Here is a 19,722-nt window from a genome sequence, read left to right as displayed (position 1 = left end):
AATATTTTATATATATTCAACTATTAATTTGAGATTTTGTTCTACTTTTTTCATATTTACTCTTTTCCCAATGTTGTCATAACACTAGAACTCTAATTAAGATGAATGTAAAATTCTGTATTAAAAAATTAAAGGAGACATATCAACTTTTATGACAGTTAGTTCCATCATGCATCTGTAAAATAATCAATCATAGTAGCCTCTAATCAAAATAGAACATTAAACCAGATGACAGTATATTCAACATGATATTTGAAGTACATCAGGTTTATTTTGAACAAAAGGAAACAACAGATCCTCAATCACCTTATTATGGGAATTGGGGATGAAGATGTTACATGGAATGTAGAGTCTTCCAAGGTAGGAAAATGAACCTGAGAAGGTTTACCCTGGAAAGATGGTAATATCACATATTTGAATTAAAACAAAATGTTAATTTAGGTATTAATTTCCAAAGATACAGTATTTTGTGAATATATAAAGTAGTACTGAACAAACGCCAAGTCATAATAGAGTTTGATATAGTTTATTAATCAATGACCCGTCTTTTGCATTTTGGCTGTGATATTTCAGGTGTCACCATCTCAACCAGCTCTTAATGAAGAGATTATGCTCCCTTTGAACTCATCTTTGAGGATCAGCCTAATATCTGGGTATAGGCTAATGCCAAGAAGTCATTTCAATACAGTTATTGTTAACTGATTTTGTAAAATCAATTGAAGATTAAGGAACTTTGTGCCTGACTTTTACTATATCAATCAGGACATACAATCTGCCTGTATGTCCTGTTAGTCATATATGTATTAGAGTGCATAGTTTAATGTCTTACTAGTGCACATCATCCACTGATATTCTATAACAGACCTGGCACTATTATTTATTGAAAACACCTAAATAAATTTTGATACGGTTGTCAGAACCCCAGGAGGTTCTCCAAAATCAACAGATTAGAATTACATTATCCAACCACTGTATTAACAAAATTATAGGATTTACTCAGTAATGCTAATTCTGCTCTATCATGGCTTAGTCAAGTAAAAACAGTTATTTGGTCACAAATCGTTTGTCAGTTGGCACAAGCTTCCCAGCCAACAGTAAGACTGAAGAAGACTGAAAGACCTACACACATTTGAAGATTTTCATGGGAATCTATGTCTCTAAAATTGTTATTGAAGTATGCAATATTGTAAACATTTCTTGAGTCCTTTGGCCATGTTCAGGGTCCCTGAAATAATAATATCAACACCTATACTTGTCCCAAACACTGTCTTTATTCACAGTAACGAAAGAAGGGTGTCATTTTTGGTATATAGTGTTTAGTTTGGGTGTTCCGCAAGGATATTGGAAACCACAGTTTTCTGACTTTTCTTACATGTTAAATGATTCTTACTTATATCACTTCCAAACAACAGACACATAGTTCTTATAGAGCAACTCTTAATTATTTAATAATTACATAACCAAAATACCTATCCCAATGTGGCATTGATTAAAACAAATGATAATGATGATCATGAACTCTTATAAGAAAAAAATCACTTAACATAAAAAAACTTAGTGCCATCTCAATCACGCATTGTACAAAATTAATGATGAAGACAATCGTGAAGTTTCTTCTAAGCACAACAGAAAGAAAGATTTGCCTGTACACAGCTTGTGCTTGATTTTCCTAGCCAAAACTATGTTTGAGTAGAGAAAAGACTTACTGAAGACAGTTCTACATTATAGTGAACAAAGAATGTATCTGAAGTCTGAAAGATGTGCATTTGAATAATATCTCCACCATGTACTGGCACTGGATAAAATAGATAAACATCTCAGCTTCTCTTATTTTATCTTTCAGATTGGAATGGTCATATGTACTTTAGAAATTGTTATAAGGATTAAATGAAATAATGTATTTAAGCCCCTTACTTGATGTCTAACAAATATATTAATAAACTGCTCAAACAATGGTGATTTATTATCACGAAGTTACTGATCAGTGTTGGCTCTTGTTCTATAGCTATGGATGAAGAGAATTCCAACACCATAAAGTAGGACAGGGTTTTCCCTTTTCTGAAATTTTCTTAATGTTTATCTTCATAGAAATCATCCTCTCAGAAGTTATTTTTCTAGGTAGACACCACTAACTCCTTTTCAGCATTTATATTAACTTTACCCTATCTATAACATGATTATCCTCCCACAAGTAAATATACTATTTCTTTACACAGAATTAAAGGCCATCTCATTTGTAATTAGAGCCAAAAAGAGCAAAATAATTTTACATATAATTTGATACACATCCTTACAGCTATAAATACATGTTCTCTGGGATCCCTTTAAAGAAAGCAATTCACATGAATATGGTGTGAAGGCAAAAAATATTTTGCATCAAATATATCAAGAGTATACAATGTTAAATTCAAAGGTATAATTAACACCACAATTGTCAAGTGGAAGTGCCTTTATTAATATCCCATGGTTCTTATACTTAAGTTATTAAAAGCAATGACATTTTTTGGTAGAGATGGGGTTCTCACTATGTTGCCCAGGCTGGTCTCAAACTCCTGGCCTCAAGCAATCCTCCTTCCTCGGCTTCCCAAAATGCTGGGATTACAGGCCTGAGACACCCTGCCAAGCTCAGCAATGCCATTCTGAAGACCATGCAGTTTAATGAAAACAGACAATGGTATCACTCTTCATCATTTATGTGAAGACTCTTTTATACTTAAAACCCAAATAAGTGTGAATTTTCCTACCCTAAAATATTTTCATGCAGCCAGGTACCAAATATGAAAGAAAAATGAGTATAATCAGTGTTCAAAGAAATCTTCCCAAAATAGTAGAAGAGCTCAACAACTTAAACTGGAGGACAGCAGCAACTAGTTCAACAGGTTATTAAGCAGCGCTGACTTTAAAAAAAAAAAAAGAACAAAATTGTTGGCTATCTGAAGTAGCTGAAGACTGTGAAGACAATGACCTAAAATGAAATTATAAGATTGAAAAATTAAGAAGTAAAATCACCTTTAAAGGCAAAGCTAAAACTCCACCCACTGCAATCACCATCTCAAAAAAGATTGCTGTTGATCGTGAAGAAATAAAATTGTTTGTGAACGAAGCTGCCTCAACCCTGCTCATCACCGTTTGTGAAAGATAAATTTACAGATTACAGAAAGATAAAAATTTAAACATGTTTTAAACTCAAATAATTATTAAATATTGTCATGGTATTTTTGAACACATAAAAATAATAAGGAATGGAGGACACAAATCAGAATAAGAAAATGAATAGGAATAAAGAACTTGCTTCAAAATTGAGAAGATTTGACCTTCTCATAAGGATCGTTATTCATCATGATCCTTCCTGTAAGATTTAACTTTCTCATTTACAGGAAACAGCCACTCAGTCTAATTCATTAGTAGTATTATCATTATACTTACCAACTGAAGAATATTCCTAAAGAATATTCATGGCGACTGTAGTAAAATGTGATGAAGATGGCTAGACTTCCCATGTACTTTTTTTTTTTTTTTTTTTTTTTTTTTTTTGAGACACAGTTTCACCCTGTCTCCCAGGCTGTAGTGCAGTGGCCTGATCTCGGCTCACTGCAACCTCCACCTTCTGGGTTCAAGCAATTCCCGTGCCTCAGCCTCCTGAGTAGTTGGGATTACAGGTGCGCACCACCACACCCAGCTAAATTTTTGTATCTTTAGTAGAGATAGGGTTTCACCATGTAGGCCAGGCTGGTCTCAAACTCCTGACCTCGAGTGATCCTCCTGCCTTGGCCTCCCAGAGTGCCGGGATTACAAATAGGCATGAGCCACCGCGCCCGGCCCCAATGTACTTTAAATAAACCATCTCAAAAGAAAAGCAAAAGCAAAATAAATAAAGCAATCGAATTAAACAATAACTCGGTAAACATTATCAATGTAACTATGGGGGACGTTAATAGGAATGAAATGCTTTCCAGGATTATAGTACTTACATTCTCAAAAATTTTCTATTGAAGTCCGTTTCCAAAACCTGAACCATGGGGAACAGTAGAACTGAAAACCATAAGGCTGACCTTGGGCGGCCACTCTCCGAAGTAAGATCTCCTTCGCTGCAAGTAAGACCAGATCCCACTACGCTGAGGCACACCAGCGTGGGCTTGTCCGGCGTGCAGGAGCCCTCGGTGAGCGGCACCAAGCACCGCAGCGTCGTGTACAGCAGCAACGTTGGCACCAACAGGCTGGACACCACTCAGATGGCAATGATCAGGTACACGTTGACATCCACCGCTTGCCTCCCAGACCCTCGACGCCCGCCAACGCGTGCGATGAGACTTTCCTCGCCTGTCTGCTCTCCGCACAGCGACACCACCCACGGTGGACCGTGGCAGTCAGCGCCAGCTCGCGGTGGTCCTTCACCAGCACCACGCAGGCGGTGGCGCGTAGGCTTTCGCCTTGTTCAGGGTCCTCGTGCTGATCTCGGCCCAATGCACAGCCCCACGTGGAACGGGTGCTGCCAGCTGACAAAATGCAGCTCTTGTGACAACAGACGGTCGTTAGCTGGAGTCCACGCGCGCACCTTCGCCCACCACCGTGGGCCTGCACACACTGATGATGCGGGACCAGCTCACTCACAGCCGCCGCCAGCCCACCAAGGCGCCGCAGACCCCCGCCCTGCGCCGACAAAGTTGTCGTTCCAGCACTAATACCTGCAGCGTCACGCTGCTGCCCAGAGGCGGCATGTCAGCTTCGCGCGCTCTCACCTGGAACTGCAGCAGCTCCAGCTCCTCGTGGTCCAGTCTCTGGGGGGTACAGGCTTGCCGCTCTCCGCGTGCACGAACACATGGGCTAGACAGGCGCGCGCTTCACCCACCCGCTGTTCCCATCAACAGCAAGTTCTCTGCGCGTACCGGTCCCGCGCGGACACTGTGAAGCCGTGGCAGCTACCCTATGGGTTGTTATCTTTCACGAACCACCATGTACTCGGAGCTGCCCGATACGCCGGTGCGTCGTGGTTCACTGTTCGGTCACTTCCACGGACCCGATGGCTGTGGCTACAATGAAAAGCGAGTCCCCATTCCGCGCGATTACCACATGGATAGATTTGCTCTCTTTGTCCAGGGCGCTGTGGAGCACCAACGAATAGGTTCTTGGCGGGGCCTATTGAAGGTGGAAGCCAGCTTGAAGAGACGTGAGGCGTCAGGGTGCGGGTCACCTGTCGCTTGGCACTGAAGTTGGGATCAGTTACACTGATTAGGGCTATGACGGTACCCAGCGGAGTGTCCTCCTGTACAGGGAATGATAGCGACTTACTGCTAACTCTGGAACACTATCATTGATGTCCAAGACTTCTATCAAGTCTGTGCAGTGACCAAACAATGGGGAATTACCTTTGTCAACTGCCTGTATTTGAATCTTTCATTATTTAGTTTCCTCAAAATCTATCTTTACATTTACTTTTATTTCTCCACTGTCTGAATCTATGCAAAAAAAGGGCTTCTATGTTAGGGGAGACATCAGTTGCAAATAAACAATGTGGCTGTTTGAACCCTCATCCAAATCCGAGGGGTTAAGTCTAATAACCAGTGTACCTTCGCCTGCATTTTCCAGTAATTTCATATGATAGACTGCTTTGTCAAACACTGGGCATCATCATTCACATCCAGCGCTGTGATACGTAATGCTTTGGTGCCTGTCAGCTCATCTTTGCCCCCATCAGTTGCTTTGAGCACCAAGAGTAGCTCTGAAGTGACTTATCTGAAAGACTTTTTAAAATACACCTTCGAGTGGTTTTGTCTGCTCTTGGTTGGTATTTCCAGGGAAAAATAATCATTGGGGTACAGTATGTAAGTCATCAGAGCATTGGCCTCGATGTCGGCATCCCAGACATCCTCTAGTGAAACACGAGAATCAAGAGCCCTAGTTTCAGAAACAGATTCTTTTGTGTTGCTGAGAACACTGGCAGGTTGTCTTCAATGTTCTTCACTTTCACCTCCACATGGAAAACCTGTAGCAACTTGTCCATGATCACCTCCATGTGGATGCTGCACTCCAAAATCCTCCCACACAGCTCCTCGAGGTGGATCAGAGAACTCACAAAAATGCCATTCTGCAGATTTACCTCCAGAAGGTCCCTGCAGCCTTTGGAATCCAACTGAAACAGGTGAAGTATCAGCTCCACCAGTTCCAGACCCAGGTCCTGCGCCATAGGGCCCACGAAGATGTCATGTGCCATCCTTGGCCTCTTCCAGGATGGTATAGTGGAGCTGGTCCTTCCCCGCTTCACAAAATTCAGGGAGCAGAAGCCAGTGCTGTAGGCTCCGGCATTCCTGGCCACTTAGTCTGGTAGCTGTCATCATGCCTCTCTTTTGGTTAGTAAAACAATATTTCATGACTAGAAAGACTTAGTTCCTCTGAGACCTTTCGATTCCTTGCTCCTGAGGTTCCACATGATCTTAATGGGTGTTTGTAGTTTTTAAAGCACGGGAACAATGGAGCTTCTTTCTGATCTAGGAATAATCTGATTTTCTTCTGTTAAAAAGAACAACAGTTGTTTCTTGGAGAACAACAATATCCTGTGGCTCAAAACATAAGTGCATTTGGTTTCATATTATTTCACTTACCTTCTTGTTTCCTGATTCCTGCATATGTTTATGTTTACGATTTCTTTTTTTTTTTTTTTTTTTTTGAGACGGAGTCTCACTCTGTTGCCCAGGCTGGAGTGCAGTGGCGTGATCTTGGCTCACTGTAAGCTCTGCCTTCCGGGTTCACACCATTCTCCTGCCTCAGCTTCCCGAGTAGCTGGGACTACAGGTGCCCACCACCATACCCGGCCAATTTTTTGTATTGTTCAGTAGAGACGGGGTTTCACCGTTTTAGCCAGGATGGTCTCCATCTCCTGACCTCGTGATCCACCGGCCTCGGCCTCCCAAAGTGCTGGAATTACAGGCATGAGCCACCGCGCCCGGCCTGTTTATGTTTTTCTTTGTGAGCTTTCAACTCCTTTCCTATACTTTCTTGTGTGTGATCAGTACCTCTTCAAAGGTGAGTTTGTCTTACAAATCTGAATTCCAGGAAGAGTTTTATCTTGTATGTAGACATCCTAAATAAAGTACTACTGCACCAACTGTATTATCATGTGAATTAATATGAAAAAAAGATCGTATTTGCAGGATACTGATGTTATTATTGCTTTTGCTTTTTTCAGTTTTTGAAATAGGGTCTCACTTTGTCATCCAGGCTGGAGTGCAGTGGCATAATCATGGGTCACTGCAGCCTCGACCTCCTGGGCTCAAGCCATCCTCCCTCCTCACCCACCCAAGTAGCACTACAGTAGGGACTAAAGGCATATACCACTATGCCTGGCTTATATACACATAAGTACATATATATATGTAAGGAGAGCCCATCATATACATATATATGTATACACACACACAGTACAAGGTACCCCTATGTTGCCCAGGTTGGTCTTGAACTCCTGGCCTCAGGCAATCCTCCCACCTTGCCTCCCAAAATGCTGTGATTACAGGTGTGAGCCACCATGCCTGGCCTTAAATGAGTATTGATGGAGAGATTAATGCACCTGTATACCTGATACTTTTACAATTCTTATGAGTTTTCACTAAGTTTTTTATATTATAAGACATTCAGGAGGATTTTTTTTCAAATATCAGAGGGGGAAGTATATATTTTATAAACCTATTTGATATAATAACAAATACACGTCTAAACTCTACATTAACTTAGCATCTATAATTTCTAACAGCTGGAGACAGGGCATGGAGAATATTAATACTGAAAGAATGCCATGCTTAAATTCTTGCCACAGGTTTTTTTTTTATGTTCCTAAACTTGAACAATAATTTTAACTTTTATTTGAAGCTATTTTTGAAGCACGTACTGAGTAACAAATTCAATCTCCATACTCAAAGAGAAAGGGAAAGAAAAAAATAATTGCTAAGAGCCGTGGGCAAGATGATAAATTCATGGCATTTGTGTTCAGTAACACTAGAATTAATCAATTTTTTTAAAAAATGAAATCATGGGTATCATGTAACAACCAATTTCAGGAAAACACAATTGATAGTGTAGTTTTGACACTACGCAACAAAATTAGCTTTCATTTCTGAGTATATATCATCCAACCCTACCCTGTTTAAGATGACTAGAGAAGCTATTAAACTATACAATATATCAGATCAGTAGAAAACATTAATTTAATTTTCTCCTCAAACTTTTAATATTAATCTGTACTAAAGTATTTTCAATCTCAAAATTAAAAGTGTTCAAATTCTCTTCATTTTTAAGCATAAGCATGGCTCCTTCCTCAAAGTGAAAGAGCTAATACATGAATATCATAAGCAATGCCTAATACTGATAAAGGAGCGGATAATGAAGAACTACTGGATAAAATTATGTAAATAACTGAAACACACATTTTCTTCTGCTAAATGAATAATACGCACTGACACAGGTACCACTACAACTAAAATAAAGATGGAAAACATTTTTAAAATTCAAAGCATTTAACTTAATTGCTAAGATAAAGACATTTTTACCAATGAACTGCCTACCTACTTACTGCACTATTAAGGAAAAGCTGTAATCACTGAACATAGAAATCTGCTGTGGCAGTATAAGCTATGGTACACTACACATATTCTACACATGGGGGAAAACACATTTTCACTTAAGGGATACAAATTAGTGAAATTTTTTGTTAATGCAAATACAATCAAATCAAAATTTAGATTGGAAATGAAATAACATGAAGTACTAAGCTTACAAATACTTGTAATAAAAAGTAATTATGAAAGTGAATCATCAGAACTGCAACCTATATCACATATCTGTATTGGAAAATATTAGTGTATTCAGAATGAATTATTATTTTAAAAAATTTAAGTACCAATCAATGGCTGACACACTGGGTAGAATAAAATATTCAAAACTCCTGGAATAAATTATATTACAAAGGTATCACTAGAAATATTCAAGCATAAATGGAACATAAACAAAAATGAAATATTCTGATATATATTTGAGAAAATACGGTAAGAGAAAGTATTATTCATAAAGCACAAAAGGAAAATGAAAATGTAATAACCCACCTTCCTAGAGTGGTCTCCTCCAATAGACTGATCTTCCCCGTCCACATCTACCACTGGGCACGGTGGAAGGCTGGGGCTGAAGGCCATGAGGTCTGTCTTGGGCGGGGGTGGGGGCGGGCCCTCCCCAGAGCACACCCTCTGCCGCCTCTGCTGCGAGTAAGGCCAGCTCCCCACTGCGCTAGAGCACATCAATGTGGGCTTCACCTGCCCACATGCGCTCTCGGTGGGCTCCGCCGAGCACCGCAGTGCAGTGTACAGCAGCAGCGTGAGCACCAGCAAGCTGGACACCGCGCAGATGGCAATGATCAGGTACACGTTGATGTCCACCAGGGCCACCTCGGGCGCTACGCCCGCTGAAGCCCGCGACGAGGCCTTGGGTGCCTGGCTACCCTCCACAAGCGACACAAGCACAGTGGCCGTGGCCGTCAGCGCCGGTTCGCCGTGGTCCTTTACCAGCACCAATAGGCGCTGGCGTGGCAAGTCATCCTCATCTAGAGTGCGCGTCGTACTGATCTCGCCCGTGTACAGCCCCACGCGGAACGGGATGCGTGTGCCAACCGCCGCCAACTGCGAATTCTACGACAGCTCCCGCGTTGCTATCCCGACGTCAGCGTCCACTGCGCTGCGCCACTTCGTCCACACGTGACCCGTGCGACCGCCATCGACCTTAGCACCAGGGGCTCACCTGACTGCGCTCCGCCCCGCGTGCCAGCGGGCAGGACGCCAGCACGCGCCGGTGGAGCGTTGGTCGTTCTCGTCCAGCGACCGACACCTTGCAGCCGTCACATGCTGCCCAGAGGCGGCACGGCCAGCGTACGCTATTGCGCTGTCACCTGGACTGCCAGCTGCCAGGCCTGCCTCGGTCGTCCAGCGGTTGCAGCGACGATTCACTTTGCCCTGCTACTCCGGGTGCCAATGCCGAATAACGTAGGGCTCTCTGGACAGCTCCGGTGCCGCTCGCCCAACCCGGCCCCACCCCTCACCTTGCGCATCAGCGAACACACCCACGCCGCTTCCTCCGACTAGCGCCACCTGTACCGCCGTCCTGCGCACGACACCGGAAGAATGTGCGCATGCGCCCCGGCGGGTGTTCTCACTTCACAACACCGTGTACTCGGAAGTCTGCCTCGTGTAAAACGCCAGGGCGCATTGGTCTCGTTCACGGTCGGGCCAGCCTCCACGAGACACGTCTGGCCGTGGCCCACAGTGAAGGCGAGCCCCCGTCCCGCGCAGTCACCACCAGTTCATAGGCCGACACTCTCTCGCGGTCCAGGGCGCTGTCCAGCACCAACGAGTAGTAATTCTTGTAGGTGGACATCAGCTTGAAGGGGACATGGGGCGTCAGAGAGCAGGTGACCTGTCCGTTGGCTCCTGAATCATGGTCAGAAACGCTGATCAGGGCAATGACGGCGCCCACTTGAGCATCTTCTTTCACTGGGAGAGACAGAGAAGTGACAATCACCTCAGGTGAATTATCATTTTCATCCAGTAGTTCCACTAGGACTGTGCAGTGACCAACCATAGGTGGGTTTCCCTTATCTGTAACATCCACATGAATTTCATAAGTGTTACTGTCCTCAAAGTCAATAGCATCATTTACTTTTATTTCTCCCGTCCTTTCGTTTATCCAAAACTTCCTTCTTATCGTGGGTGGGACCAAAGTGCTAAATGAATACATCATTTCCTTGTTTATTCCTTCATCCGAATCAGAAGCGTTGAGCCATATAACTAATGTTTGGTTCACTTGATTTTCATACATCTTAACTTCATAAACCGGTCTGTCAAAGATAGGGGCGTTATCATTGGCATCTAACACCAGGATCAGCAAAGAAACAGATCCGGTAAATTCAGGTTTGCCTCCATCAGTTGCTGTCAATAACAACTTTAGCTGAGGATTTTCTTCACGATCCAGCAGCTTCCGCAGAACAAGCACTGGGAATTTGTCTTTGTCTTTTTTGTTTATAGTATCAAGAACAAAATACTCATTTGGACTGAGTTCGTAAGTAAGCAATGCGTTCTCTCCAACATCCGCATCAGATGCGCCTTCTAGTGGAAATCGAGAGTCAAGCAGTCTGGATTCAGGTATTGAGAGCTTTTGTTCTGTTACGGAGAACCTGGGCGGGTTGTCGTTAATGTCCTTCACTTCCACGTCCACATGGAAAACCTGCAGCGGCCTGTCCACGATCACCTCCAGGTGGATGCTGCACTCCGCGCTCCTCCCGCACAGCTCCTCGCGGTCTATCCGAGAATTCACAAACAAAATGCCATTCTGCAGATTTACCTCCAGAAGGTCCCCGTGTGTTTTGGACGCCACCCGGAACAGGCGCGGCACCAGCTCCGCCAGCTCCAGCCCCAGGTCCTGCGTGATACGGCCCACGAAGGAGCCGTGTTTGGCCTCCTCGTAGACGGAGTAGTGGAGTTGGCCGCTCCCCACTTCCCAGGCTGCGAGGAGAAGAAGCGAGAGCAGCGGGCACTGGACCCCCAGGCAGCTACATCTGGAAACCATCTTATGCTTCTCTTGTTTTACAAATCGACGAATCAGCGGTCTAGAATGCACATACGATCTGACATTTTCTGTCCTATTTCTTACATCTATTTTTTATCAAAATGGCTGAGATCTCAGAATGAAGCTACTTCCTAGTCCTTGAGAAACTGGCAGATGCCTTTGTTCTAAAAGCTATTTTGTGGACCACAGCGACATCCGGTGGCTTTAGGTGTAAGTACAAGTCCATGAGTTCACAACTTTTCTTTCATTCGTATGTTAATTCTTTTTTTAATGTATTTTTATGTCTACGGACTTTCAAAGCCTCACATTACGTCTCTTTATAGTTAATAATAATAAATGTTGATCCCACGTGCAATGTTTTCTTAAATGTAGAATCTCAGAGTAGTGATTTCTTCCCTAACCACGTGATTATAAATAGCTGAATTTCAAAATGCCCTTAATATTTGCATACTATTGAGTATACTAATAGTTCATTAAATGACAAGTTTAATTCCCTTTAAGTTCTGACACTTAACTTGCTTCTCTTTCTCATTATTTTGAGATTTAATAAAGTTTGTTTAGACACTAATGTCAAGCATCAACTATCTGTGAGGTGTTTATAACTCTGAAGATCTAGTCATCACTAGAATTTAGAGATCATTAGCTTCAACATCAGACATTTCTCATTTAGATTCCTATTATCCTACTCGCTAGCCACATGACTTGGGAAAATCATTTAACCTCTTCCTGCTCCATGTTCCAATTTTATAACTTTGGCCTAATACTAATATGGTGGTTGTGTGAATTATAATATATTAAGTGCTTGCAATAGTACCTTAAGGAGAGTGAGTGATTCATAAATGGAAACTATTCTCAGGCCTCAATTTGGCCACATTTGTTTTTATGAGGCTCAATACTAAATTTGGCTCATCAGGCAAAATTATTACCTATAGAATGCCTTAATTATTGCTACTGCACAGGCTGAGAGGGGTGGTTTCCGTATTTAAGAAAACAGAAAAGTACTGTTACAGAAAAATCCTTTATACAAGGAGAAGTTTCATTTTATAATATCTTACATGGGCAAAAAGAATCTTAATTATAATTCTAAATAAAGTAATTAACAAATTTATTATTTCTGCTTTCAGAGACAAATGCTTTCAACCCTGTTATATTTATACTTTTCAAATGCTCAAAAGACACAGTTCTGAAATGTATCTAATAATTTTATCAATGTCAATGAAGTTTTTCATTACCACTTGTGGTAAAAATATTTTTTTCTCTCTCAAAGTTCTTGAAATCAAATATTCAGGAATGAAAATGTAATATATCTGTGCTGCTGAAAAAACTTGGGTTTTCTATCTTTCCAAGAAAGGAAAACTTAATAACAGAAATTTTCGTCCTACACAAGGGTTAATTTATTTTATTTAATGATGTTTTGGCTTTTCTAAAGAATATTTTTAAATGTGTCAATAACTTTAAACTTTTTTATTAAAATCTGAATGACAGCGCAACAATATTTATGAATAAGAAAACTGACAGAAATGGGTGTCACTTAATCCATCAGTTTACGTGTCCTACTAAATTCTGTTTCTATACTTCTCTGCTCCTTTGGAATGCCTCTTGCATCAAAATTCTGATTTGAGAGATTACTTTTTCATAAACCTTGAATTAAAATGTAATGAGCTATGTATCAAAATACCAACTTTTGTTTTAGCTATCTGGAGTGTAAAATAAGTTTGCCATTGATCAATCATCTCCACACACAAAATAATAAAAACTAAACTCAATTTCTACTAATGTACATTTTATACCAAGTAATAATATAAATATCCCAATGTAGATGTCTAACATTGAATAAAAAGTAGGGAGTAGTTAAATTACTCTTTTTATTTTATTTTATTTTTTGAGACAGAATCTTGCTGTCACCCAGGCTGAAGTGCAGTGGTGTCATCACAGTTCACTGCAGCCTCAATGCCCCAGGCTCAAGCGATTCTCAAACCTCAGCCTCCTGAGTAGTTGGGACTACAGATGTGTGCCACTATGCCCGGCTAATTTTTTTTTTTTTGGTGGAGACGAATCTCACTACATTGGTCTCAAACTGCTGGGCTCAAGGGGCCCTCCCACCTTGGCCTCCCAAAATGTTGGGATTACGGGTGTCAGGCCACCACATCTTTTTAGACTACAGAAACTTGCACATCAAGTATTAAATAGGGCTACGGATCTAAAATTTCAGTTGTATGAGAATCATCTCAGGTGTGCTTTAAAATGAAAATTTGTTCATACTACCCATTTCAGAATTTCTGAGGTGGTCTTAAACCAGAACATTCAATGAGGACTTAGGTGCTGCTAATGCAGTAGCATTAGCAGGTCTAAGGATAGGTTGACCATTTTGTTGGGAACATTTGACCAATTTGTCTGGAACAGGCTCAGTTTAGGTCTGTGATCTTGTATACTTACTTACAGCACCCCCTTTGCTCTCAAATTGTCTAAGATATTGGGTGATAACTTAGTTTTCCCTATATAGTAATTACAACTTGAAAAGAGCTGGCATAGGAGGAGCTTCATTATTGTTTCATGATTCTGACTTGAATTGAGGAATGTTAACTACAGATGCATATAAAGAGAGCTATTGGGCAAAATAGGGAAGTGTCTGTTCTACTCTCACCTCTCTGTTTTGAACTTGACAGCCTGTTTTGAATTTTATCTTCTCTGGATCCCAGTGAGTTCATGTTTGCTAATGACCTCAAAAGATAAATTTATTACTAAGGTGTTCACAGCCCTTCTGAGAATTTGCATATGATGAGAGCTTATACTCTGAGAGAGAATAGAGATTAATATGAAGGACTAAATTACCAATTCCATCAACACAGCCATCAATAATAAAGAATACATTTTATGATTATTGATGACATAGTAAATGCTTAGTAAGTACTAGCTCTAAGGAGACTGGAGGACTTAGGGTGGGGGACAAATGACATCTGTAGCATCCCTCTATTCACATCAAATAATCAAATACCTGGGCCCAAGTTTAAATGACACACGAAACTTGAAAAATGTGCAAAGACAAAGATACTTGAAAGTATAAGCCTATATTCAAGGTGAGTTGTGCTGATAGACAGACGTAGATAGGCTTAATGACAGGCACGGTGACTCACACCTTTAATCCCAGCACTTTGGGAGGCCGAGGTGGGAAGATCACAAGGTCAGGAGTTCGAGACGAGCCTGGCCAACATGATGAAACCCCATCTCTACTAAAATACAAAATTAGCCAGGCATGGTGGCACATGCCTGTAATCCCAGCTACTCAGGAGGCTGAGGCAGGAGAATTGCTTGAACCCAGGAGGCAGAGGTTGCAGTGAGCAGAGATCATGCCACTCTGCCTATCAGCCTGGGTGGTAGAAAAAGACTCCATCTCAGAAAAAAGAAAAAGAAAAAAGAAAGAAAGACAAAAAACATGTAATATTGTAGCATATTCCAAATGTGTGTTTTAAGAGAAAATTTAAAAATTAAAATATTTTGATTTAAATAAATGTTACTTGCATTTTCATAGTTATTATTGTGGCTCTATTCTCAAGGCCATTCTGATCTTTCTCCACTAAGTTTTTAATTAAGTAATACCTTGTAAAATATCTGACACGATATTAAATAAAATAGCTGAAAGAGAAAGAAAATATAAACCACATAACAAAACTCAACAGGCGAGATTTTTAAAACCGTAAATTAGAAAACAAACAAATAGCTTGCACTAAAGATAGAGTGTGGAAAACCACCATTTTGAAAGTCACATACTATAATTCAGGAAATATAACAGGTAGTGACATTAAAGAGGCAAATCTCATATCCAGATTTCTGCCTTGTGTTACATATGAGCTGAGAGGAGAAAAAGAGTTTTTTTAAAACCGGATTTCTGTCTTATGGATTACTAACAGAAAAAGTTAATTCTCATCTAAACTGATAAGGGTAATGTTTTAAGTTACAGACTATGAATTTCAAAAGAACTCAAAATTTGGAATCTTTACATGGCTGATCATTTTATCACTAAATGGAGAAAATTTCAATTAAAAGGAGAATGTCTTCTTGAAGAAAGAAAACATTTGTTAAAAAAGTATTATTCTCCAATTTCTGTAAACAGAATTTCAAAAAAATTTCTAAGTGTAGACAAAATTTCAGTCAACATTGCCCGAATTATCTACATTGTCAGGCATTTAAAAACATGTTTTATACAAGTTGAAATGAAGGCTGTGTTTATAACATCTATTGACATAATTTGATTCCTAAAGTGGAGCAACTGTTCTCTAAAGCTTAGGGGAAGTTTCTTATCAAAATGATAGATACTGAGGGATGCTGAACAATCAGATGTTAACACAGTCTCCATCCAGAGAAATGTAGAGAACTAGAAACTTAACAAGGTAACAATTGCTATATATTTTTGCTTGGGTTTCTTATAAACAATAAAAGTAGATTAAAATACTATGCATCATTTAGAAATAAATAAATGATAGTGATGTTAATGTTTAATGAATGACTAACAACTAAATTGGTTTTCAAGTGTTATGGCAGCATAGCATCAGAAATTCAATGTCATTTTAATCACAAATTTAAATAAAATTGATTCAGCACCCAATAAATATCTATTTAATATACGATTTATAATTCTCACTAGAAGTCAAGACAAAGTCGGCTCCAATATTAAGGGGTTTACTTTATAAGAAAAAAATATGCTGGATTTCTAGAAAAATGAATAAAACTATTTGAATGGCCCCTGGGAGTAATTGAAAATATCTTTCAAGAAAAAATAAATAATTATATAAATAAATAAAATGCTAGAACAACCCACCTTCCCAGATAAATCTGAAGAAGCAGAGGGTTCTCCCGTTCTCTCTGTAGATCCAGCACAAGGAGAAAGGCCCGGGCTGAAAGCCATGAGGTCGGTCTTCGGTGGACCCTCCCCAGAGCACACCCTCTGCCTCCTCTGCTGCGAGTACGACCAACTCCCCACCTCGCTGGAACACACCAGCGTAGGCTTGCCCAGCGTGCACTCTCCCTCGGTGGGCAGCGCGGAGCACCGCAGCGCAGTGTACAGCAGCAGCGTGAGGACCAACAGGCTGGACACGGCGCAGATGGCGATGATCAGGTACACGTTGACATCCACCAGCGTCACCTCGGGGCCCGTGGCGCCCACTGACGCCCGCGACGATGCCTTTGGCGCCTGGCCGCTGTCCACCAGCGACACCAGCACAGTGGCCGTGGCTGTCAGCACTGGCTCCCCGTGGTCTTTCACCAGCACCAGTAGGCGGTGGCGCGGTGCGTCCGTCTCATCTAGGGCTCGTGTAGTGCTGATCTCGCCAGTGTACAACCCCACGCGGAACGGGATGCGCACGCTGACAGTTTCTGGCTGCACCTCGTATGAAAGCCACGCGTTGTAGCCTGAGTCGGCGTCCACTGCGCGCACCTTCCCCACCACCACGCCGGCGCCCACCGACCGCAGCACCAGCTCGCTCACTGCGCCGTCAGTGCCCCTCATCCGAGGTGCCAGCAGCGCCGGCGCATTGTCATTCTCGTCCAGCACGAACACCTGCAGCGTCACGTTGCTGCCCAGAGGCGGCACGCCCGCGTCGCGCGCGTTCACCTGGAACTGCAGCAGCTCCAGCTCCTCGTGGTCCAGCGGCTGCAGCGCGTACACCTTGCCGCTCTCCGAGTGCACTGATACGTAGCTCGACAGCGCGCGCTCGCCCACCCGCCGCTCCACCAGCGAGTAGGACACCAGCGCGTTCTCCTGCGCATCCGCGTCCCCCGCCGACACCGTGAAGATGTGGCAGCCCGGTGGGTTGTTCTCCTTCACGAACACTGTGTACTCGGACTGCGTGAACGCTGGTGCGTTGTCGTTCACGTCGGCCACCTCCACAGACACGCTGGCCGTGGCCCACAGAGAAGGCGAGCCCCCATCCCGCGCCGTCACCACCAGCTCATAGGCCGACACACTCTCGCGGTCCAGGGCGCTGTCCAGCACCAACGAGTAGTAATTCTTGTAGGTGGACACCAGCTTGAAGGGGACATGGGGCGTCAGAGAGCAGGTCACTTGCCCGTTGGCATCTGCGTCTAGGTCAGTCACACTAATCAGGGCAATAACTGTCCCCAGTTGTGCGTCCTCTTTTACAGGAAGCGAGAGCGTTTTGATAATCAACTGTGGAGCATTGTCATTTACATCCACAACTTCCACAAGAACTGTACAATGACCAGCCAGTGGTAGGAAGCCTTTATCGACAGCCTCTACTGGGATCTTGTGTGCTCTACTTTCTTCAAAATCCATGTGTCCTATCACTGTGATTGCCCCACTTACGGGGTCCATGTGGAACTTGGATTTTATATCTGGAGAAACGTCACTGGAGAAGGAGTAAATAATATCCCCATTCAAGCCTTCGTCTAAATCTGAGGCATTGGGGTGAATCACCAGCGTTCCGATGGAAACATTTTCTGGTAATTTCACCGTATAGAGGGTTCTGTCGAACACTGGGGCATTGTCATTGACGTCCAGTACTGTGATGAGTACCTGAACGGTGCCAGTCAGTTCAGGTTTGCCTCCATCGGTGGCCGTGAGCAATAAATGAAGCTCCGGAGTTTTTTCTCTGTCTAAAAGTTTCCGTAATACAAGCCCAAGAGGTTTTACCTGCTGGTTGCTGGTTGGCACGTCCAGGGAGAAATACTCATTGGGGCTCAGTCTGTAAGTGAGCAAGGCGTTGTCCCCGATATCTGCATCAGACGCGCCCTCTAGTGGAAACCGAGAGTCAAGCGGCCTGGATTCCGGGATGAACAAGTTCTTTTGTGTCGCTGGGAACACGGGAGGGTTGTCGTTAATGTCCTTCACTTCCACGTCCACATGGAAAACCTGCAGCGGCCTGTCCACGATCACCTCCAGGTGGATGCTGCACTCCGCACTCCGCCCACACAGCTCCTCGCGGTCTATCCGAGAATTCACAAACAAAATGCCATTCTGAAGATTTACCTCCAGAAGGTCCCCGCGGCCTTTGGAATCCAACTGGAACAGGCGCGGCACCAGCTCCGCCAGCTCCAGCCCCAGGTCCTGCGCTATGCGGCCCACGAAGGTGCCGTGTTTGGCTTCCTCCGGGACGGAGTAGTGGAGCTGGCCGCTCCCTACCACCCACATCGCCAGGATCAGAAGCGAGAGCAGTAGAGGCTGACCCTCTGGATCTCCTCGACTTGAGTACAACATTTCAAATACTCAGCCTTCTTCTAATTAGTGAAAACTGCCTTCAAATTAGGAGAAATCATCTGATTTCGTCAGTCCCCTTCTGCTGTGTTCGCCATTGTTCAGCATAGAGTGAAAAAGAATTGAGCCTCTTTCCCGTGGGAAAAGGGCTGTATTTGTCTGGATTCAGAGAGAACATCGCGGCAAAGAGTGACATCACGTGGCCCAAAGTGTAAGTACATATTTTATGAATAAAAATTTCACAACTATTCTGCAAAACTTATTTCATTTTCTTAATTTTTTCTTAAGTAATCATTGTTGAAACAGAAGATCCCGTTTCTCTTGCTGGAGACTTCTTAGCAGACTGACCACCTCTAAAAGTTTTGTATGACCTTGATTGTGGTCATACAACTCCACTTAAGTTTTAAATAACGACAGAAATGAAGTAACAATTAAAATGATTCCATTGAGCAATCATGAATTTGAAATTACAAAATTCCTTTGTTCTGGAATTCAGAACCTCCCATATGGCTCGAAATGGGATTCTGGTGTAAGAGAAATCCAGGAGTTGCCATCTCTAGTGAATATAGGAGCCCAGAAATCTACTGATGAAAAAGAAACTCGGTCATTTCTGGGGAAAGGAATCAAGAAAAAGGAGCAACCAACTGAGGTAGTTTTCTTGAGTAAGTCTATGAATTGAAAAGGTAGAAAATATAGCAAGAAAAGCGAGAATTGACTTTAAGGTCTTGCGTTGCGTGGGGAGAAAATATATTTTTCTCTTTTGTAGCATTTATACAAGCTGCTTCCAGAAATGTGTTTGTTTGATTCTTTCCAAGCTTTATCATTTATGAATAATCTCTTCTTTGTAATCTCCAATATAGTTTGTATTATACGTTATTACAATATATTTTGATTTCATTATTACTCATCCTTAGTACTCA

The 19,722-nt window shown here is 42.3% G+C and overlaps 2 protein-coding genes and 1 pseudogene across 3 annotated transcripts in view; all 3 read right to left on the bottom strand.

The window, feature by feature from the left end:
• Positions 1-11,755, bottom strand: part of LOC108530149 (protocadherin alpha-10-like) — a 127,404-nt gene extending 115,649 nt beyond the window's left edge. The window contains 5 exon segments of the mRNA XM_017872855.1: positions 9,090-9,223; positions 9,225-9,665; positions 9,775-9,878; positions 10,073-10,134; positions 10,253-11,755. Coding sequence (XP_017728344.1) covers positions 9,137-9,223; positions 9,225-9,665; positions 9,775-9,878; positions 10,073-10,134; positions 10,253-11,595 — 2,037 coding nt within the window. The 5' untranslated portion in view covers positions 11,596-11,755 and the 3' untranslated portion in view covers positions 9,090-9,136.
• The window catches only part of LOC108530157 (uncharacterized), a 234,641-nt gene that overhangs the window by 147,421 nt on the left and 67,498 nt on the right, over positions 1-19,722 (bottom strand).
• On the bottom strand, positions 16,322-18,946 carry LOC108530165 (protocadherin alpha-9 pseudogene; annotated as a pseudogene). Its single transcript, XR_001885771.1, has one exon. The product of XR_001885771.1 is annotated as a protocadherin alpha-9 pseudogene (transcript).

This window comes from Rhinopithecus bieti, unplaced genomic scaffold (assembly GCF_001698545.2).
Source record: "Rhinopithecus bieti isolate Rb0 unplaced genomic scaffold, ASM169854v2 scaffold_7438, whole genome shotgun sequence".
NCBI lineage: Eukaryota > Metazoa > Chordata > Mammalia > Primates > Cercopithecidae > Rhinopithecus > Rhinopithecus bieti.
This window is presented reverse-complemented; position numbering and strand designations above follow the sequence as displayed.